Source organism: Pterocles gutturalis, unplaced genomic scaffold (assembly GCF_000699245.1).
Source record: "Pterocles gutturalis isolate BGI_N339 unplaced genomic scaffold, ASM69924v1 scaffold30818, whole genome shotgun sequence".
Lineage (NCBI taxonomy): Eukaryota > Metazoa > Chordata > Aves > Pterocliformes > Pteroclidae > Pterocles > Pterocles gutturalis.
This window is the reverse complement of record NW_010122089.1, coordinates 18,204-37,379: the sequence shown is the minus strand read 5'-3', so window position 1 is coordinate 37,379 and position 19,176 is coordinate 18,204. Positions and strand designations below refer to the sequence as shown.

General features: G+C 43.5%; 1 protein-coding gene across 1 annotated transcript in view; it reads left to right on the top strand.

The window, feature by feature from the left end:
* LOC104464653 (diacylglycerol kinase delta-like) overlaps positions 1-19,176 on the top strand; it is a 25,643-nt gene that overhangs the window by 676 nt on the left and 5,791 nt on the right. The window contains 20 exon segments of the mRNA XM_010077424.1: positions 216-348; positions 1,203-1,309; positions 1,846-1,971; positions 3,063-3,165; positions 3,691-3,853; positions 5,930-6,038; positions 6,807-6,946; positions 7,670-7,754; positions 8,333-8,427; positions 8,527-8,561; positions 8,564-8,616; positions 8,772-9,045; positions 10,902-11,063; positions 11,838-11,966; positions 12,945-13,041; positions 13,967-14,077; positions 14,846-14,942; positions 15,705-15,812; positions 16,432-16,545; positions 16,953-17,087. Of these exon segments, the coding sequence (XP_010075726.1) occupies positions 216-348; positions 1,203-1,309; positions 1,846-1,971; positions 3,063-3,165; positions 3,691-3,853; positions 5,930-6,038; positions 6,807-6,946; positions 7,670-7,754; positions 8,333-8,427; positions 8,527-8,561; positions 8,564-8,616; positions 8,772-9,045; positions 10,902-11,063; positions 11,838-11,966; positions 12,945-13,041; positions 13,967-14,077; positions 14,846-14,942; positions 15,705-15,812; positions 16,432-16,545; positions 16,953-17,087 (2,376 nt within the window).

Genomic DNA, 19,176 nt, shown 5'->3' with positions numbered 1-19,176 from the left:
GAATGAAGGTGTGGCTTCTTCTTGAAGTAGTCTCTTCTGGCTTAAAGACCTTCTTGAGTTACAGCTGTTGTGTATAAACTGCATGTGGCCTACTCTTCCCTAGTAAGAGTGTGCTGTTTCTGCCTTTCCTGACTGCTATGTCAAGTCTTTGTTTTAAGGAAAAAGAGTCTTGGTGCTCTACTTTAGACTTTGCTGTAATTCATTTATTTTATTAGTCTACCCAGTACAGCATGGACCATTTCTCAGGGATGCATAACTGGTACGCCTGCTCACATGCTCGGCCAACGTACTGCAACGTGTGTCGGGAGGCATTATCTGGAGTCACATCGCATGGACTCTCATGTGAAGGTAAGCATGCTCTCTTGTCTCCTGTTTCGGGTGCATCGTCTTTAAATGCCATGTTCCAGAGATAATTTAAGACAATGTTGTTAACAGTCTGCAAAAAGATGTAGAAAAATGCTGCTTAATAAACTTGAGAGCTCTGCAGGCTGTGTATGAGACGGGAGGTCTTTCCTGGACCTCATGCTGAAACCCTTTGGCTTCACAGAGAATTTCCCTGCACAAGTGAAGATCAGGATCTTGGCATTTTGTCAAAGGATAATTAGGCATGGGGATGTTTTCATGCTGGTTTTAGTGTTGGACCTGATAGTAATATAGCTGGTTATATTTTTTCCCATATACCTAAATACTGCCATCTCTTATTAAAATCATGCTTCTGAAGTGAACAGGTACGTACTTCTGCGGTATCAGGTAGAATATTCATAAGAATACTCCTGTTCATAAGAATAATGATACTTGTAAGAACGTCCTTGTTCAGTGTTTGAATGCTGGGAGGTTATTCTTCTTCAGGTTTGGCATAGCGGACATGCCCGCCTGCGCACAGCTCGTACTTCTAGCATGAATGAGGTTACACCCACGCTGTGTAAAAGGATGCAGGAGTGTATGGCTATGTAAATCATGTCAGATTTAACAAGGTGATTACTAAACTTAGCAACTGGCAAAAGTGACAAGGCGAGAATGAATAGCTAGCTCATCTTACTCAGTATGTTTAGGGCTGATAGTTTTGGCAGTGCTAACAGGGGGGTAGTGTGTGCCCATGCTTTCTTCTGGAGCCAAATATGGTCACTTGGGAAAGCTTTTGCACAGACTGCAACGTTGCACGTTCTGAGGCAGGATTAATGTATTCTTCTCTTCCTCTCTAGTGTGCAAGTTTAAAGCCCACAAGCGGTGTGCTGTGCGGGCAACCAATAACTGCAAGTGGACAACTCTGGCCTCTATCGGGAAGGATATAATTGAGGATGAAGATGGGGTAGGCATTAGTCTTAACTCTTCCAGCCTTATCTTGATGTGGAAGCACCGACATGCAGTACAGCTTTCTTCACTGTACATATAGCAGATTCTACCTTTATGTGTCAGTGGTGTGAAGGACCTTTACTGTCAGAGCATGAGTTTCTGTGTGAAAAGTCCAACCAGGGTAGTGAGAACTCCTGCTATAGACTGGGGGTGTTGAGGTAAAATAGTTGGAGGCGTGGGGAACTTGATCTGAGTTTGGCAAAAGAAAGATGAGCGAGTGGTTGGAACAGTACCTTAGCATGTGTGATGTGTGATGCGTGATGCAAGTCTGTGTTTCCTGGATAGCCTGGGGCGAGTCACCTGGTCTCTTTGGAAAACGCCAGAATGCCAAAAGAGATCCTTTGGTGTTTTCTAGAAGTTGCCTTTGCTGTTCCTCAAACACGCATGTGAAGACTTGCATCTCTGTGTGTCTCAGTGCCACGGTGCATTCTGCACCCTTGAGTTGCACTCTGGAAAGTCCACGTTGCTCCTCTCCCTCTGTGCCGTTTGCAGATCTCGATGCCACATCAGTGGCTGGAAGGAAACTTGCCCGTGAGTGCCAAATGCACCGTGTGTGATAAAACCTGTGGCAGCGTTCTGCGTTTGCAAGACTGGCGCTGCCTCTGGTGCAAAGCTATGGTGAGTTAAATAAACGTGATCATTTCAGGAAAAGGATAGTCTTTGATCAGCTCTGCGGTGTGTTGTTTTAATGACATTTACTTAAAATGAAATCTCTAACTGTGCGGTCAGTATTTGCCGTGAAGGACTTTATTGTTCTTTCTCCAGATGATAAACAGCCTGCAAGAGATAGAAATTTAAATGTGTGCTGAGAAGTATCACTGTGACACATGAAAGTAAGACCTGAAATAAGTATCTGCCTTCTCTGCAAGCTCATTTACTTTTGATACTGAGCTTTCATAGAAGAATCTAATTACACTAGATCTGAATCAATGCCTCAGGCATGGGATATGTTGGATTTTAAGAAGCCGTTATTTGTCAGTTCTACAAGTTGAAAAGGTACAACAAAAAAAGATGATAAAGAATACTAAGCTATTTTAGTAATAGCAATTTCTGTTCCAATTACAGTAGTTTTCTCTTGCCTAACCACTCCAGTGGTACAGATCTTGCTAGGTTTCCAGTTGTCTATAAGATTAATAAAAGAAGTATCACAGTATATGTGTTTATAATGTGTGGGATGGGGGCTCAAACCCCAAGCAAATCCTCTGTCTTGCAGTCTTCATATACCAGAGATGACTGAAGTGCACTACTCTGCTTTGTATTTCCTTTTTTGGGAGGCTTTATTAATCCCTTTTTCTCTTACCTCTTCGTGTCCCTCACGTCTTCCTACTGTGTTTTTTGCTTTCTTGTTTTCTTGAATTTCCAACTGTTTGTTGCTACTTTGATCTCTCAACTGAGGCTAGGATTTTGAAAGCAGAATCCTTGAAGGCTCTTCAAGCCATATAATCTGTTACCTGGTCCTCTCAGCACTCAAAATGCTAGTCTCATAAATGTAAATGGCAGAAAAGATACATGCTAATGGAAAGAGGAGAATTAGTAGAAGTCTCTGATTAGATCATTCTTAAAATAACTTTATCCTTGACATTTCCTTGGATTCTCCCCCCCCTTCCTTACTTGCTCTTCCTTTACAGCTGCCTGTTGTGGGTGGATTTGTGAGTTATACCACAGTGCCCAAAAGAGTCTGAATAAATGTTTTTTGGTGGTGTTTTCAGGTACACACAGCATGTAAAGAGTTGTTGACAAACAAGTGCCCTCTTGGGCTCTGCAAAGTATCTGTCATTCCTCCTACTGCTCTTAACAGCATTGATTCAGATGGTAAGTACTGCTAGCAAGTAGTGCCTTCTTTCTCTTCCTCTCAGTCGCAGCCCCTTCAGCTGACACTATTAATGCCAGACTCTGTCAACTGGAAGCTCTGCTTTTGTTGTTGCTGAAATTCCAAACTGGAAGATGTTGCTGAAGTATGATGATGAACTGTTTGCTTTGCTTTTGCATTGAGTTTATTACCCTGTAACATCAGTATTTGCTGAGCTGCAGCTGTTAAAATTTATTGTGAACAACTACATTGCAGAAGCAGTTTGGGAAGGTTGGGGAAGCTGAAAATATTGGCATACTGCTAGGACATAAGTGTGACGTTTGGCAGCATGAGGTGTGGTTCGTGATGGATTCAGGGCTGTGCGCATTTGGCATTTACCCAGCAAGTGCCACAAGCACAAGTAAAGTATTAGCTTCTTCATAGCTGTGCTGGGGTGTGGGCGTTGGTTTTTTTTTCTCACTCCATCTCCATGGGCAGTTTCACATCTCTTGGCTTTTCCTCCCTCCCCCTTCCCTTTTCTCCGACAGGTTTCTGGAAAGCTACTTGTCCGCCTTCTTGCACAAGCCCTTTGTTGGTCTTTGTCAACTCAAAAAGTGGAGACAACCAAGGTGTAAAATTTCTACGAAGGTTCAAACAGCTACTGAATCCAGCCCAGGTCTTTGACCTCATGAATGGAGGGCCTCACCTTGGGTAAGCAGATATTCTGTGGAAGCACACATGCCTTCTAAACACCAGAAAAGTACAAGTGATTTATTTGATTATAAGCTCATCCTCAAATATAACAAGAAACCTATTCCTCAGAGAAGACTGAACACATATGAAGTTTGGAGGGGTTTTTCCCCTCTCTGTGTTTAGTGTTATTCATTAGCTAAAAGCCAAAAATGTTGTTGAAAAAGGTTATTATTTCCATTCATCAGTAACAGCAGGCCAGCTTGAGGAGGTTTGGGGGAATTCCAGAAGCACTCCCCTGGAAGAAGACCAAACGTGGAAAGCTTGAATCCAGAAGAAAACTTGTCAGCAAACAGACTTGTAACAGGCATCCTGATGTACTGTTATCAAAAGTTAACTGAAGGGAAATCAGGTCACAGACAAATATCATACACAGCAAATGAATATGGTCAAAATGGGATTTATCCAGAAATAACTTGTCTGGGAAGTATGTGAAACTTCCATACCTTAAAGATTTTTTGATGATATTGGGAAGACATCTCTTACGAATGCTTTTGGTAAAGTTGGTTTTGCCCTGGGATTTAGATGACATTTCAGGCTTGTTTACCAGATTACACTAAAATATCTAGGGATAAAAAAAAGTGAGTGCTGTAGAATAAATTCCTTTAGTGTATTTCTGCAACTCTTTTTTTAAAAAAAGTTTGGTCTCTAGTTTGCTTCCTTTAAATGTTCCTCTGTTGCATCAGATTTGGGTAACTTTTGTCAGGAATGGGTGCTTCTTATAGTAAGAGCCAAAACAAGGTAAATTTCCTTTGTATTTTTCTAAATGTGACTCATAGTCTCTGACTAAGACCTGTAGATGCAGGGTGCTAAATCTGGGAGTGTCCACTCCGGGATGAGCGAGTGGCAGGGTCTGCTCTCCTGAGAACTGTTGTGGTTTCTTGCCATAGTGCATTGCAAAGCGCTGGCCTTTAAAACGGCAGCATGCTGTCCAGGGGATGTGTTTGGCTGATACATAATTTACAGAAAACTTTAAAAATTAAATATTTTTCTTCTTCCCCTCCCCAGCTGGACTGACTGTAGAGAGGAATTTTCTTTTTAAGCAGGAGAGAAGGGAAGGGAGGGAATAAATTATTTTCTTAAGCTGTGGTGTGTACTTCTAAAACAGCTGCTCTTGTTTGCTTTCTTAAAAAGGAAATGATGGTGCAGGGTAAAGGCTGCTTCTTGATAATTTAAAGATTCTCAGCTGGTGCCAGTCAAACTGTACTGTAAGTTGATGTGATTTCTGATAGATGTTTTTCATGTGTCAACAATGCTTGAAGAGATAAGGATTTTAATGTACTGCAGCAAGTCCTCTTTAGGTAATTTAAGAAAAAAAAATATATACAAAACCAAAATAAAAGCAGGCAGTAGTTCTGGAAGATGTTCAGTAAAAAGCAGGGTTTCAAACAGCTTAAGGAGAGGTTGTTTTTAATATTGTGGAAAGGGTGAATAGAGAAATTCACACTTGTCTTGATGGTGAGTTGTTTGCCTGCCTGCCTGAAGGACAAATGAGGCACCAGAGCATTGATTTATGTTGCTTTCCCAGAAGAAGGACTAAAGCTTGTGAAGCTTTACATCTTCTTACAGTTGTCTGCTTGCTGAATGACTGCACAAAGTTCCCACTCTTCAAGTTTTGCTTTAATTGGTGTGGCCTCGAGTGCAGAGGTAGTGACATCAGAGCACTCCAAGCAGTGGCAAATAGCTCGTGTTAGGCTGAGCACAGCACAGCTGCAAAAAGGAGTTAATTCAATGGATAATGAACTATCACATGCTTGTTTCCTCTTCAGTTCAGACAAAAGTGCCCTGCTTTAGTAGAGGAGTATATCTGGGACATATTTCTGTAGTGAATAGCTGTTGTAAATTGCTTAGCTGTATTTATTATTCCTTATTTATAATCATTTTAATTAATCTGTAGTCTGACAGTGGCCTGTTTTCACTGCAAAATGAGAGCCTACTTTAAGCAAATCTGCCATGTTTATTACCTAGATTGGACTTTTCTTTCTATAACAGCTGATTGTTCTTCTCTCTTGCTTTTTTTCTTTCCTTTCCCTGTAGTTTACGCTTATTCCAGAAATTTGACACTTTCCGGATTCTTGTTTGCGGTGGGGACGGAAGTGTTGGCTGGGTTCTCTCCGAAATCGATAGCCTCAATCTTCATAAGCAGGTATCTGCCCAATGAGCTTGTCTGGTTGAAAGAATAAAGGAATAACAATAGCATGGGTCAAAGAGGACTTTCTTTGATCATGGAGATGTAGTTTGCCCTGGAACTGAAGCTACTGAAAGCTTACCACAGCAGTGCTCATGCAGTGGTTTTCTGCAAGAAGCAATCCCGGACTAATTCATTATTTCTATCTCCATTGCTCCCCCACAACTCCCTCTTACAAGATCCAGCTTTTGGAGTAGCTCCGAGTTACTGCTGCTCCATTGCCAGCAGAAACTTATACTCGGAAAGGGCTACAGTTAGAAAACTGGGAGTTCCACAAGGGTAGTGCTCCTCATCTAGTCCCTTTAATTCTCATGGTGTTGTTTCTGAGTCCTGGGATAGACAGAAACTTCATTGGAGTAGAGGTATCAGTGTTTAATTTGTTTCCGTTTTGTCTTGGAGATGCCTATGCTAATTTTACAGAAAAAGCAATAGCACCACCTGATGGTTAAATAAATACATCTGTAGAAGGGCTTATTTTTAGTAAGATGCTCCTCGAGATGGTAGCTGTAATACACTCCTCTCTCAATTAACAGCTTTAAAGTAGAGGAAATTTTTCCTTACTTGCATGCTCATCTGGCTGTTTTCCCCATCCAAGTACTTTTTCCTCCTCCTGGGACCAGCTGTTTCTCAATGACTGGTCTGTGTAAGGAATCAGTCCCTGTGACTGTTTTTGGCTTGTGTTTTGCCGTTTGAGTACCAGTTTTGTTTTCCTTTTCTCTAATGCAGTGCCAGCTGGGAGTGCTGCCCTTGGGAACAGGGAATGACCTTGCCCGCGTGTTAGGCTGGGGGTCTGCTTGTGATGATGATACCCAGCTCCCCCAGATCCTGGAGAAGCTGGAGAGGGCCAGTACCAAAATGCTGGACAGGTGAGTAACCATCACTCCTCTGCTCAAGAGTTGTGTGAAAACCCCCTTCCAGGACAACAGGGCAGTTCTTGGTTCTGCCCAGCTGCTACGCTTCTTACTAATGCCAGTGAACGTTTTTTCTTTGATAATCCTGTGTCACCCTTCAGCAACAAAAGGTAGTCTGGCTTTCTTTGTCACCACTAAAGAATAGTATTGAGTGAAATTGTTTTATGTCCGGTGTCCTCTCTTGTGTTCCACAGTTCTTGTCAGTTGAATTTGACAGCCTTTCAGACATTATTTATTTTGTTAAGCTAATTTTTTTCCTTAGTAAATTTGAACCAGTTTATCTTGAGTTTGGCTTAGAAATGAAACCTGAATGTAGAAACAGGTGTTTTTACCTCAGTACTGATATCGCTTATATATCTTTGTACATTTAAAAATGCTTCTTTAGAGTTGCGTCTTGGCATCTGTACAATCAAGTAATGCCCATAAAATTTCTGTGAGAGAGGGAAGTATAGAGAAGGTCCTTGTGCTGTAGGATACCTGCTCATAGTGTCATCCCTTCCTCTTCCCCCATTTCAGCTCCTCTGCAGTTCCATTGCAACCCTGTGGTTTTCTTACATCAGTCATGACCCTGCCAAAGTGCAGTTTGTTCCACTTGAGGTTCTAATCTGCTATGTCCTTTGGATAAAGGAGGAAGTCATCTGTCTTGTAGTGACAGCTGTGATGTCTCCTTTTCAACAGGTGGAGCATCATGGTGTATGAAACCAAACTGCCTCGCCAGGCCTCCACTTCCACAGTCACTGAAGATTTCAGTGAGGATTCTGAGGTACCTTATGAGATGCAGAGGGTAGGGACTTGGAGCAATGGCCTTAGAACAGACAAGGCAGGAGGCAGTGGTTGTGTTCAAATGGAGTAGGACATCCAAGTATGACTTGGATGAAGCAGGAGCTACAAAGATCCTGGGTCTCTAAGTAAATGAAGTATTATGGAGAAGGATGGAGGTTGGGTTACCAGAGTCAACAGCCATAATGGGGAACAGGAGGAAAATGCTTTGGAACAGAATAGAGGGGAACTGATCGACTTTAATCTGCTGTCATGACATCATGTTATTGAAATAGGGGAAGGCTGCATAGCAGTCATAAGAACCGTAAAAACCCAATTTTAGCTCCATAATAGTTAATCAGAGACTCTAAGAACTGCGTTGCTGATGATTTCCAGGTTCAGAATTACTTTCTTCGTCAGATTCAGATCTTCAGTAGGTAACTGAGTCTTGGACCAAGGAACTTTTCCAGACCAAAAAGAACCTGTAGAACGATAGGTACTCTCTGGGGAGCCAGGGTTACAGAGCGTGTGTTGTAATGTTGGGAAGCAGCACTGCAGTGGCTTGTTTCTCACTGTCACCAGGTGCAGAAGATTCTCTTCTATGAAGACTCTGTGGCTGCTCATTTGTCCAAAATTTTGACTTCTGACCAACACTCGGTGGTCATCTCCTCAGCCAAGTGAGTATTTACAGGATGACTGCTCTAAGTGAAAGTTGCGCTGTGAAAATCCTGAGACAATCCTTGCATGACTTTATCTTTACTACCTTCTTTGTCTAGGGTGCTTTGTGAGACAGTGAAGGATTTTGTGGCTCGATTTATGAGAAGGCAACGGAAAGCTCAGAGGAATCAGAGGTCATGGCCAGGAAGGTAAAACTGAATAAATTGTTTGGGTTTCTACTTCTGAACAGGAAAACTGCTCTGTTTTCAGAGAACTAGGACAGCAGCAGTTCAGCAAGCACTAAAAGAATGAGCCTACCCAGTTTACCGTTAGTTCTACTCTAATGTTCTTCTTCACCTTATAGTGCTCTGTCCTGAAGGAGAAGCTGGACTCATTGTTGAAGACACTGAATGATGAATCTCAAGCATCTTCATCTCTGCCAAACCCTCCTCCCACCATTGCAGAGGAAACTGAAGATGGCGATGGGTCAGGCAGTGCTTGTGATTCTTCTAGTGACCAGTCAGTGGGCTCCTCATGTACTGCACGGCCCCAGATATTTCGTCCCCGAGAACAGCTCATGTTGAGAGCCAACAGCTTGAAAAAAGCCATTCGTCAGATAATAGAGCATGCAGAAAAAGGTAACCTGTTAGGAGTCTTGCTTGTGACTTGTTACAAGCTCTTGAGAAGTATAAATGTCCTTTATTCCAGAGAGGAGTAGAGTTTTTTATTAAAAACAGATTTCCTGAGCTAGAGAAGCTATTCAGTAAGCCTGGCTATTTAGTATCAGTGTCACCTCTGCCAAGCCCATCTGTTTGAAGCATTGCTTGGTAAATGAGCGTGAAGTTCAAGGTATGTTCTCTCCCATAGGGCTGGTTTAGGAAGTTACTACTCTCCCACACTCTGTTCATTTGCATTTCCTGTCTGTCTCCACCCATACCACAATTGTGTCAGCGCAACTGTGTGCGGCCTTTCTGTAAAACAGATCTGAAAATACTTGGGAAGAAACTATTTTAAGTATTTTAACTTGGATTGTTTCAGAAATCTCTTTATAGTACAGCCCAGCAAAACAGTGCAGTGGTACAACTGCAAGAGGGGGCAGGAGCTTCTTAAACTGGCTTTGTCACTGGGAAAATGTTATAATATTACACCTCGATGCAAATCAATTCTGTTCCGATATAACTTTCTAGGCAGGTGACCCTCTTCTCCACATCTTGACCCTTATCTCCCTCCAGCCACTCACACCCATAGCTCAAAGTTTCATGTCCTTTGAAAGGAGTCATTCCCACAGATGTTAGTCATAAACTCAGTGGTTTAACTTAGACCAAAGGAAGGACTTAACAGCTTATTACTGGAGGTAAAAGCACTGAAGCTGCAGATGTGACGTCCATGCACACCTAACTGTGCACTGTAAACAGCTACGCAGTCAGTTACAGATCATGACAACGTTGCTTGGATGTCCAGCACTACAGTATTGCGTATAACCTATCCCGGAGGCAGTTATACAAGATGATGGAAGGTGAGCAAAGAACCTGCTTCTGGTGAAGTCGAGGTCCCTCACTGCAGCCCTACTTTGCTGCTGCTTACTTTATGCCAATTTGATGTATGTTGCAGTTCTGTTGCAGCCCAACCAATTTGCTTAATCCAGCAGGAAGAGTTTATATCTCTGCTGGGCTAGTGGGTTGGTTTGCATTGTGGGTGGTTGTGATGAACTCCAGGGTTAGCACAAAGGAAAGGAAGAGACTGAAAGAAGGGGGGCTCATCCCCTGCAGAGGCAGTGAGCTGGTAGATCAGCTCAGGGCTGCTCACGGAGCTGTGCCCTTTGAGGGGCTGCTAGGGCGGAAGGCCTGTTGACTACATGTGAAGGAAGTTTTGATTTCTTTAGGTGACATGCTAGCATTTAATCCTCACCGCCTCTTGGGCAAACTCCAGTTACATTTCTAATGGATTTGTTCAGCTTCTCCAAACTGTTTTTCGTCTTCCAAAGTATGTAATCTGATTCTTTCCTCTGTATTTTTTTTTACCAACTGCTATTTTCTTCCTCCTGATTAGATGTGTCTAAGTGCTCTTTTCAAGTGGCTTATCCCAGTACAGATTAAGCAAACAGAAAAAAAATAATTAAATTTATCATTTAATGTCTATCTGGTTAGAATTTCTGGCAACATCTGAATACAAATAAGTGGAAGCTCATCACCTGTAGCACAGTTTACATCTCAGGAAGCCCGAGTACCTGTAGCATTGAAGCCCTTCTGTTTAGAGCCTCACTGCCAAAGAGCTCAGCAAAGAAAATAGGAGGCTAAGCCGGCCCAGTTCCAAAAGCTCTCCAGAGCAGAGCTTACTTGAAACAGATTATATAGGGAAGTTTTTTGTTGTTCCTGTTCTTTCCTTTAAGGATTCAGGGCCTTTAGGGTCCCATCCTATTGTTATTTATATCGGTGGGAGGTGTTCCTTGTTAGAATAGCTGTGAGGCACTCACCTACTTTCTCTCTCCTTACAGCTGTAGATGAGCAGAACGCCCAGACCCAGGAGCAAGAGGGCTTCCTCCTTAGTCTCTCAGCCTCTGAAGAGGACAAGGAGCTGAGGAATGAGGATAAAATCTCCCTGCAGTCATCACACAGCAGCAGCTATGGAGTGTCCAAAGGAAGGACCCAGCGTAAAGGTACTGCCCGGGGGCTGCCACATGCAGATCTTACTTGCAAATTAGGATTCTGTTAGTTGTAAAAAGTGAGGGGGGTGTTATGTGTATTACCTTCCAAGTTCTGTTTTTCTCTAATTTTTGAAGAATTGCTCTTCAGATGCCAGGTCTTGCATGTTTCTATGCTCTAGCCTGTGCATCGTACATCCCACTTTTTGCTACATCTCTGATGGCTGGTCCATGATGTTAGCATACAGAGCCTAGGATTCTGAATTTTTCTTACACCTTAGAGAGTAATCTGGGTTCTCTTGGCTTTCAGTACTTGGAAAAGGACAGTCTGGAGCATTTTTCATGTCATCTACCTGTTGACATTTCCCTGTAAGTTCCTGCCGTCCTTTGCAGATGACAGAGAACAGAAGCCAGTTTGCTTTAATAACTCTGTTATGTGAGTAATTTGTTAGAGATCTGTGATCACTGCAAATATATTCAGAACTTACCTGGATATTGACTGGGAGCCAAGTACCCTGACTGTTGCGCTGCTGGCACCAGCTTTTTCTCATCTCCATTTCTAATATTTCCAAGTGGCATTATGGCACCTCCAGTCTGTGAGGTATTCTGGCTGGACATCTGTGTCTCTTTGATGACTGTTTCTGTCAACTCTTTGTTTTATGGTTGCTAGGGTGTTTTGCTGTTGAGTGATTCCTAACCCAGTCTTGCTGCCTGGGCTGTGCTGCTATGTGCTGGTCTGAATCACAACGTTATGTTTGTCAATAGCCATGTTTGTGTTGTGTTTTGCAGCATCCAAGTCTCCTTGTGAAAGACTAATAAACAAAGGAAGTTTGTCGCTGGGCAGCTCTGCATCTCTTCCTCCCCAGACAGGAAACCGGGACAACTTGCCAATGCTGAACACAAAAATCCTCTACCCAAGTAAGTGTTAACACCCATCGTTTCCTACTGAGGCAGCCAGCTGGAATATGGGTGACAGCAGCGCAGGCTGCAGTTTCCCCATGAAAACATGAAATTGTCCTGCCTCATGTCCTTTTGTGCAGGGTCCATGTGGAGAGAAATCCCTTTGTGGGTAACTTTCCTGTAGGGCTGAAAAGTGAAGAGTTGGAGGGACTTGTAAATAGCTTCCAATTTGTAGCTGAGACCTAGACACTGATATTTATTAACACAATGCAGTGACATATACCAATTCCAAGGAGTTAATGAGCTCAAAGTGACCTTGAGAAGGCTGATAGGATTCTGCTGAGAGAGGTTTCTGAAGAGTGGAAGCCATGGACTGGGAGCAGCAATCCCTTCATGTGGAGGCTGAAGTCACTGGAGGTGCACAGATCCAGCAAAATTCCCACCTCACACATCTCATGTAGCAGCTTCTTGCCATCACTGTGGTGCTGTCCTTCTACCTCTTCCCCCAAAATTACTTCTTCAAATTGTTTTTTCTGGAAACAGGCAGTTTCCTCTCTCTCTGACAAAGTTTGTGGGTTGTCAGCTAATAATTGAAGAAGCAGGAGGCAGTAATTCTTGAGCAGCTTGGAGAATAACTTCAGTCCTACTCCTGTCCCTCTGCTTGTTGAAGTGAGGATGTTGCATGTCTCTCCCTAGAGCAAAAAAGCTTCTGCAGTGAATACAAGCCTATTTCCCACTTGCATGTGTCTGTACAACTGTGCTGCTGGCCCTAGGTGATACCATGTCAATCAAAAACCCTGCAGGCAGCCCCAGAAACCCTTCTTATCGAGAGTGCTGAACCTTCTGGAGTGGATGAAAGCACTATTGCTATTTTCTTTCCACAGTGAATGACAAGAGTTAGTATATTCTGCCCTGTAATCTTATCTCTGAGACTGAAGTTACCTGTTTTCTGCTTATTATTACTCACAGTCTTCCCCATCTTCAATTTTCCTACAGATATCCGTGCTGGCATGTCTGGTTCTTTGCCTGGGAGCTCTGTCATCAGCCGATTGTTGATCCATGCTGATCCCTTTAACTCTGAGCCTGAAAATCTGTGAGTATGCCCAGGAGGCTGAAGGGAGGGAGTGGGCCTTTCAAAATGGACCTCAGCAGAGAAGCAGATTAGTTTACAGGACTCAATAACTGGACTGCAGCAGCCCCGAGTTATGTGAATGAGTTCATATGCTGGGTGCCGTTGAGGATCAGCTTATGTAAGTATACATACAGTGACACATTTGACTCATAGTGGAAGATTTTTAGGTTTTAGGTGAGAATGAAATCTAGACAGTCTTCTCCCTACACTCGGAGATGACTCCAGCTTCCAGTTAGTAGGCAGCAACCTGCGGAGGAATCACCACCCTTACAACAAGGAGGCCCAAGAAAGATCAGGCAGGGGAGGCAGTTGTGAAGTGTCACGTGAAGACTTTCTCAGGCTGTTTCTGCTTAACTGTTTAACAGTAAAAATCCAGTGATACAGAATTTGTTTTTTTCGTGGGGTTCAGTGCCCCTGAGATGAGTAGCTGACACTTTTGAACTCTTTTGTCAGACTCTCTGTAGGTGACACCTAATATATATATATCTATATGTAAGCAATTAGCATTGCTAATGTGTTGTGAGACCTTTTACACAATGCCAATGACCAGCAACGTAGCTTTTTGTAAATGAAGTGTAGAAGTGTAGGCTTCTGCATATGTTTCTGTGGCAAGGGGAGAATTCCTCTGCAAATCTTGCGGCTGTGAAGTCTTACAGACAGAGGCTGCAGGCCAGGGACCTCTGCTCATCAGTAACTACTTTTATGGTATTCCTTGCGGGTTTTAGGCTGTTCCCAGGAGTGCTTAACAGAGCATGTTGGCATACAGGCTTCTTGTTCTTCACCTTTTAATGCAAGAGAATTATGAGGTGGCCAGAGGGGGCATGTGAGTTACATACCAAATGGTATGTAGGCTTAGGAATGGGAGTTTTGTTCTTTTGTTTGGCAGTGAATGTTACACAGAGAAGTGTGTCATGAATAATTACTTTGGAATTGGACTGGATGCAAAGATTTCTTTGGACTTCAACAACAAACGTGATGAGCACCCAGAGAAATGCAGGTGGGTTGGACTTTGGCTGACCTTTGAATATGGCCAGAAGTGACTGAAACCACTTTGTTTCTGTGTGGGTTTGAAATCAATTGTGTAAAAATGTGCTGAATAGGTATATTGTCAATCTTGTCGGCATAATGCCCCTTCAAGGCTTGAAATAATGCTGGAAGAGATAAGCTACTGATTTATTACTGGTTCTGTATGCTGTTGTGGCTATTATAAGATCTTTGAGTAGCTATGTTAGTGTGGATTTAGTGTGTTGGTTCTGTTTACTTTGTGATCTCAAGATTTTTCTCCTGGGCTTGCTATTTAGCTATGAGAGAGTTGCATCTCAGCTCTAAAAGCCACGGAGGCTGATTTTGGCCTTGATCCTAACTTAATACAAACCACAAGTTTTGGCCTTTTGAATATCTGGGCAACTACAGGATGCCTTGTGTAGCCTGGGATTGGTGCGTTTGCTGCACTAAAGCTGATACTGCAAAACACTGTTGATGTCCTGGTGTACGAGATTGACAAGTTCTGTGCCAAGGGAATCTGTGTATGTTTCTGGTAATGTGCGTTACTCAGTCATTCTCAATTCCTATCTGACTTTTATTTAAAGGGGAGTAGTTTCCTAGCACAAGTGATGACCGTTTTGAGTACTTGACCCTTCTGGAAGCAAAACATTGTTGTGTTTTATGATGTAGGAGGTATCATTACAATGTGGGGTTTTTGTCCCTCGTAAGTGAAAAGGTAAATGCCTATGCTAATATTTTCTCTTTTGATTTTCCCCCTTAGAAGTCGTACTAAAAACATGATGTGGTACGGAGTACTGGGGACCAAGGAGCTGCTACACAGAACATATAAAAACCTGGAACAGAAGGTCTTGCTGGAGGTGAGGAATTAACATGCCCTTTTGCTGAAACTGGGATGCCTAATTGCATCTCCTTCAGACACTTTGACTTTGGCATGGTGATTCTGCTTAGCGACATTAGGGTGTTTCCCTTGCCTGGCTGCTACCATATACTTGCTGTCTCTCACTCTGAGCTAGCTGAAAGTGGCTTTTACTGGTTCTGGAAGATAACTCATATTACCAGCTTGTAAGGGAAGTGTCATCCTGGTGGAGAGTGTTAGCTGTCCTCAACTCAGTATTCAGCACAGATAAGATTGTCACATTACATGTGTTGTCTCATGTGGACACGACATTTTAGACAGTAGATGCAGTCGAGAGCAATTAATTTAACTCCACTATAACATGCATCAAACTGGTAAAGAAGTATTCTTGCATGGGTCACATGCAGCATAAACAGCTAGCTTGCTGGAGGAGACCCTCATCACAGCAGACTGCCTAGGTCTCTCAGAAGTTTTATTCCTCTTTCTGGAGGAATAAACCAAGCCTTTCAGGTGTGCCATGTTCCTGTTTAGGAAAAAGAAGCAATAGTATCTCTCTAAAATCCATGTCTTCCAAAGGAGAGGTGGTTCATGAGACATGAATGGATATGTTCTACTCTGCTAGGCCAAGAATAAACTAGAAGAAACTGGAATTAATTTGTCACTAAGCTGTGCAGGCTGTTTTCTGTTCTTAGAGCATGTGCTCTGGCAGGATGGGCTCTGTCCTGTTTGTGCTGACAATGATGTTGCTTTCTTTTCTGTGCAGTGTGATGGGAGGCCAATCCCTTTGCCCAGTCTACAGGGAATTGCCGTACTCAACATTCCCAGCTATGCAGGAGGCACCAACTTCTGGGGGGGAACCAAGGAAGATGATGTGAGTATTCCCTAAGGGCTTCTAGGAAATGTTTTTACTTACTGTTGTTTCTGGAGTGATAGACCCTGAGAATAGTGCTTGGAAGAAGAGGGTAAGGGACCTGTCTGCATGTACCTTCTCTGTGAAGTGGATACAAAACCAAAATCCAGTCTTCAGCAGCTTCGCACCCAAGCAGTCTGTAGTGATTCAGAAAAAAAAAAACCAACAGATGCTGTCCTGGGTGTTTGGACTTCCATGAAGGAAGTACTTTAGATTGACCGTCTCCCCTCAGACTGCCTGAGGTGTAAAGCCCCCTGGAAGGCAAATGGAGTTAGATCCAGTCAGAAGCATTGTATTATTTGAGATGAAAAAATGCCTGCTCTCGTAAGAGTAATTATTGCCTTGTGGCCTACAGCCTTTGTGTTAGCTACCGTTGGAAGCACAGTGGGAATGTCAAGGATCCTTTTTCTCCCTCCTAGCTCCCTAGAGATCTTCACTTTCTAGCCTCGTTGTTCATTCTGTACAGATTAAAAAGCACAATTGAAAGCCGACTCCCAAATCTTCACCAACAGGGGGTAAAGGAAACCTCTCCAGCAGAGTTGTATGACAACGGAATTCTCTCTCCCTTTTATCTGGCTAGACATTTACAGCTCCCTCCTTTGATGACAAGATTTTGGAGGTGGTCGCAGTGTTTGGTAGCATGCAGATGGCAGTGTCACGAGTGATAAATCTGCAGCATCACCGGATTGCACAGGTATTGATTGCTTTTGTGAGCTCTTCTTGCCTCTCCCATGTCCAGCTTGTGATGTTGTTGCCAATTTCAGTCAGTAAAGCCCTCCTTTGTGCTCTTTCTTATCCATGGAAAGAGCATCCACCAGGGATGAAAATGAGCATGTCCAGGGGCAATTTTGGCATGGAATTGTTAGCTAGCATTCATTGTGGTATGAGTTAGACCGCCAATTCAAATACAGATTAGTCCAAACACACAGCAAATGACCCTTGCTTCAGAAGGGCGAGGCGTGCCCTGCCACCCGGGCACGTGTGCCGCTGGTAGCACCAAAGCTACAGTAGCTGGGGAAGTGCTTTGGCAAGAAAGATGGTATCTAGTGCTTTTGGAAAACCAACATTTTAGAGCTTCTCTGATGCAAACACTTCTTGCAGTGTCGGACAGTGAAGATAGCAATCCTGGGAGAAGAAGGAGTTCCTGTGCAAGTGGATGGAGAAGCCTGGATCCAGCCTCCGGGTTACATTTGGATTGTTCATAAGAACAGAGCACAGACCCTCACCCGAGACCGGGTAAGAGCAGCCTTGCATACACTTGTAGTGCACACGTGTTTCGATGGCACATGCTCCTGGAGAGTGTGGCAACAGCCACATGTGAAAGCTTATCTTTGAGAATTTAAGAAGCATATTTTGCTACACACCATAAAACTTCTTGTCAGAACATGGTTAAACTTGCACTCACCACTTGGAAAATCCCATAAATAAGGTTGCTTATGCAAGCTTATGTTGCTTCCTTTTCTAGGTGCCTTGTGACAGCATTTCTTAACACACTTGCATGCTGTTTTTCCCACAGGATTCCTGCCTCACTGAGTGCTCCGGATTGTGTGGATTCAGCTGTTCAATATTTTAATTTCTCATTACTGTTCAATATGTGGCTTATACATCATTGACCAAGTAAAACAGCGTCTAATGCCTTGTTCAGCAGTGTGTGTATGTCTCATCTCATAATTTGCAAATAGATCTGATGAGTACCAGCACATAGGGAAGCATCTGTGCCATTTGACTGTATTACTGAGTGGTGGTAAGCCAAAGGAAAAGGATAAAGGCCTTGCTGTGGCACAAACAGGCTTTATGGTTCCTCCCAACTCTGTAACTGTCTGTGGATAAACAGTTCAGTTGATAGCAGTTCTCAGGACTTCCCAGCATAATGCCCCTTTACCCAGCTTCCAGGGCAAACCAGAGTCCTCTGCAAAGGGCTCACCTGCTGAATGCCAAGAAAAGAGAGAACAACCAAGAGGAACAAGGGAAAGCAGCCTGATACAGGCCTGAGGCAGATTCCCTGGCAGGGTGTTACAGGTATGAAAAGAAAGTGAAGGTGGGTGCACAAAGCCCCTGTCATGAGTCTTAGGTGTTGCCCTGTCTGAGCCTTGAGGTGGGAGAGAGCAGTGGGTATTGGTGCAGTTGGTGGGGAGAGAACGAGAGAGGAATAGCGTGCACAGTCTTTCCTGGGGGGATACTGAGCTGCTGCGGTATCACACGGAGACTTTGAGAGGGAGTGACTGAAGGCACAGAGAGCAAGGAGGAACAGGATTCCTTCTGTAAAGGTGGGAAGGAGAAAAGGAGAGGCAACCTACATGTGGGTAAGGTGGGAAAGGCAGAGCGAAGCACAAGAGGTAGAGAGGACACACAAGTCCTTAGTGAGTGTGCTGTGTGTGTTAGGCCATCTGAAGCCACATCTGTGATTGTGCCATGCTACTCCTCATTGCCTGCGGCTCCAGCTTTGCAGGCATGGAATTGCCACTGAAGAACAGGTTCCAATTTTGCAGAGCAGCATTCAGCTTTTGTCTTGACTGGGGGCTTATCCTTATTTTTCCTGCTGTCCTTTTGATCATCGTTGCACTCACCTTCCTTCACAGAGCAAATATGTCCTATGCAGTAGGTGAAGTGGGGTTCTGCTACTGTGGGGGTGACCTCTCTTCAGTGCGTGACTCTGTACCTTTGGTAGCATTTTTCAAATGTGACTTGGAATATTTAGTTTCCTAAACTGAAGATGGAAAAACGAAAATTCTCTTGTGTGGACTCATGTGCACCACTGAAGAGTCATCAGCAAGGTTGAGATCAGCAGATAGCGTGCACTGGGCTGACAGAGCCTGGGTTTGTCCTGTATGAGGCGCAGTAGGGGAAGCGAATACTTTACTACAGGGCTTCACAGGTATTTGCAGACACAGGACAATGGTGTGTCCCCGGAACCTTGGATCGTCCCCAGAGACAGTTGTGTTTAGTGGACACTGGCTTTTCTGCTCCATCCATTATCTCTCTCTACCCTTGGTCCTGTGATCCTTATCTAGTCTGTACTCAGTCTTGTTTGATTTCCCAGGCCCAGGATCCATGATTATTGTTTTCTTCCCATTTCCCATCCACCCATCACAGTCAATCTCCAATCCTTTTCTGGCTCCTCAAATGCTGATTTTTTTTTTTCCATGAAAGATTTGCACCTGTGCTTGTTATCCTTATCGTTCTCTTTAAATTATTCTTCCTATTTCAGTCTTGCCATTTTTTGTGCTCGTTGATCCATCTCTCCTTGCCCTGAGGCTTTGTATGTCAGTTTTCATTCTCACCATATCCAATTTTTATCCTTCTGCACTGGGTCTGTTTTGCTTCT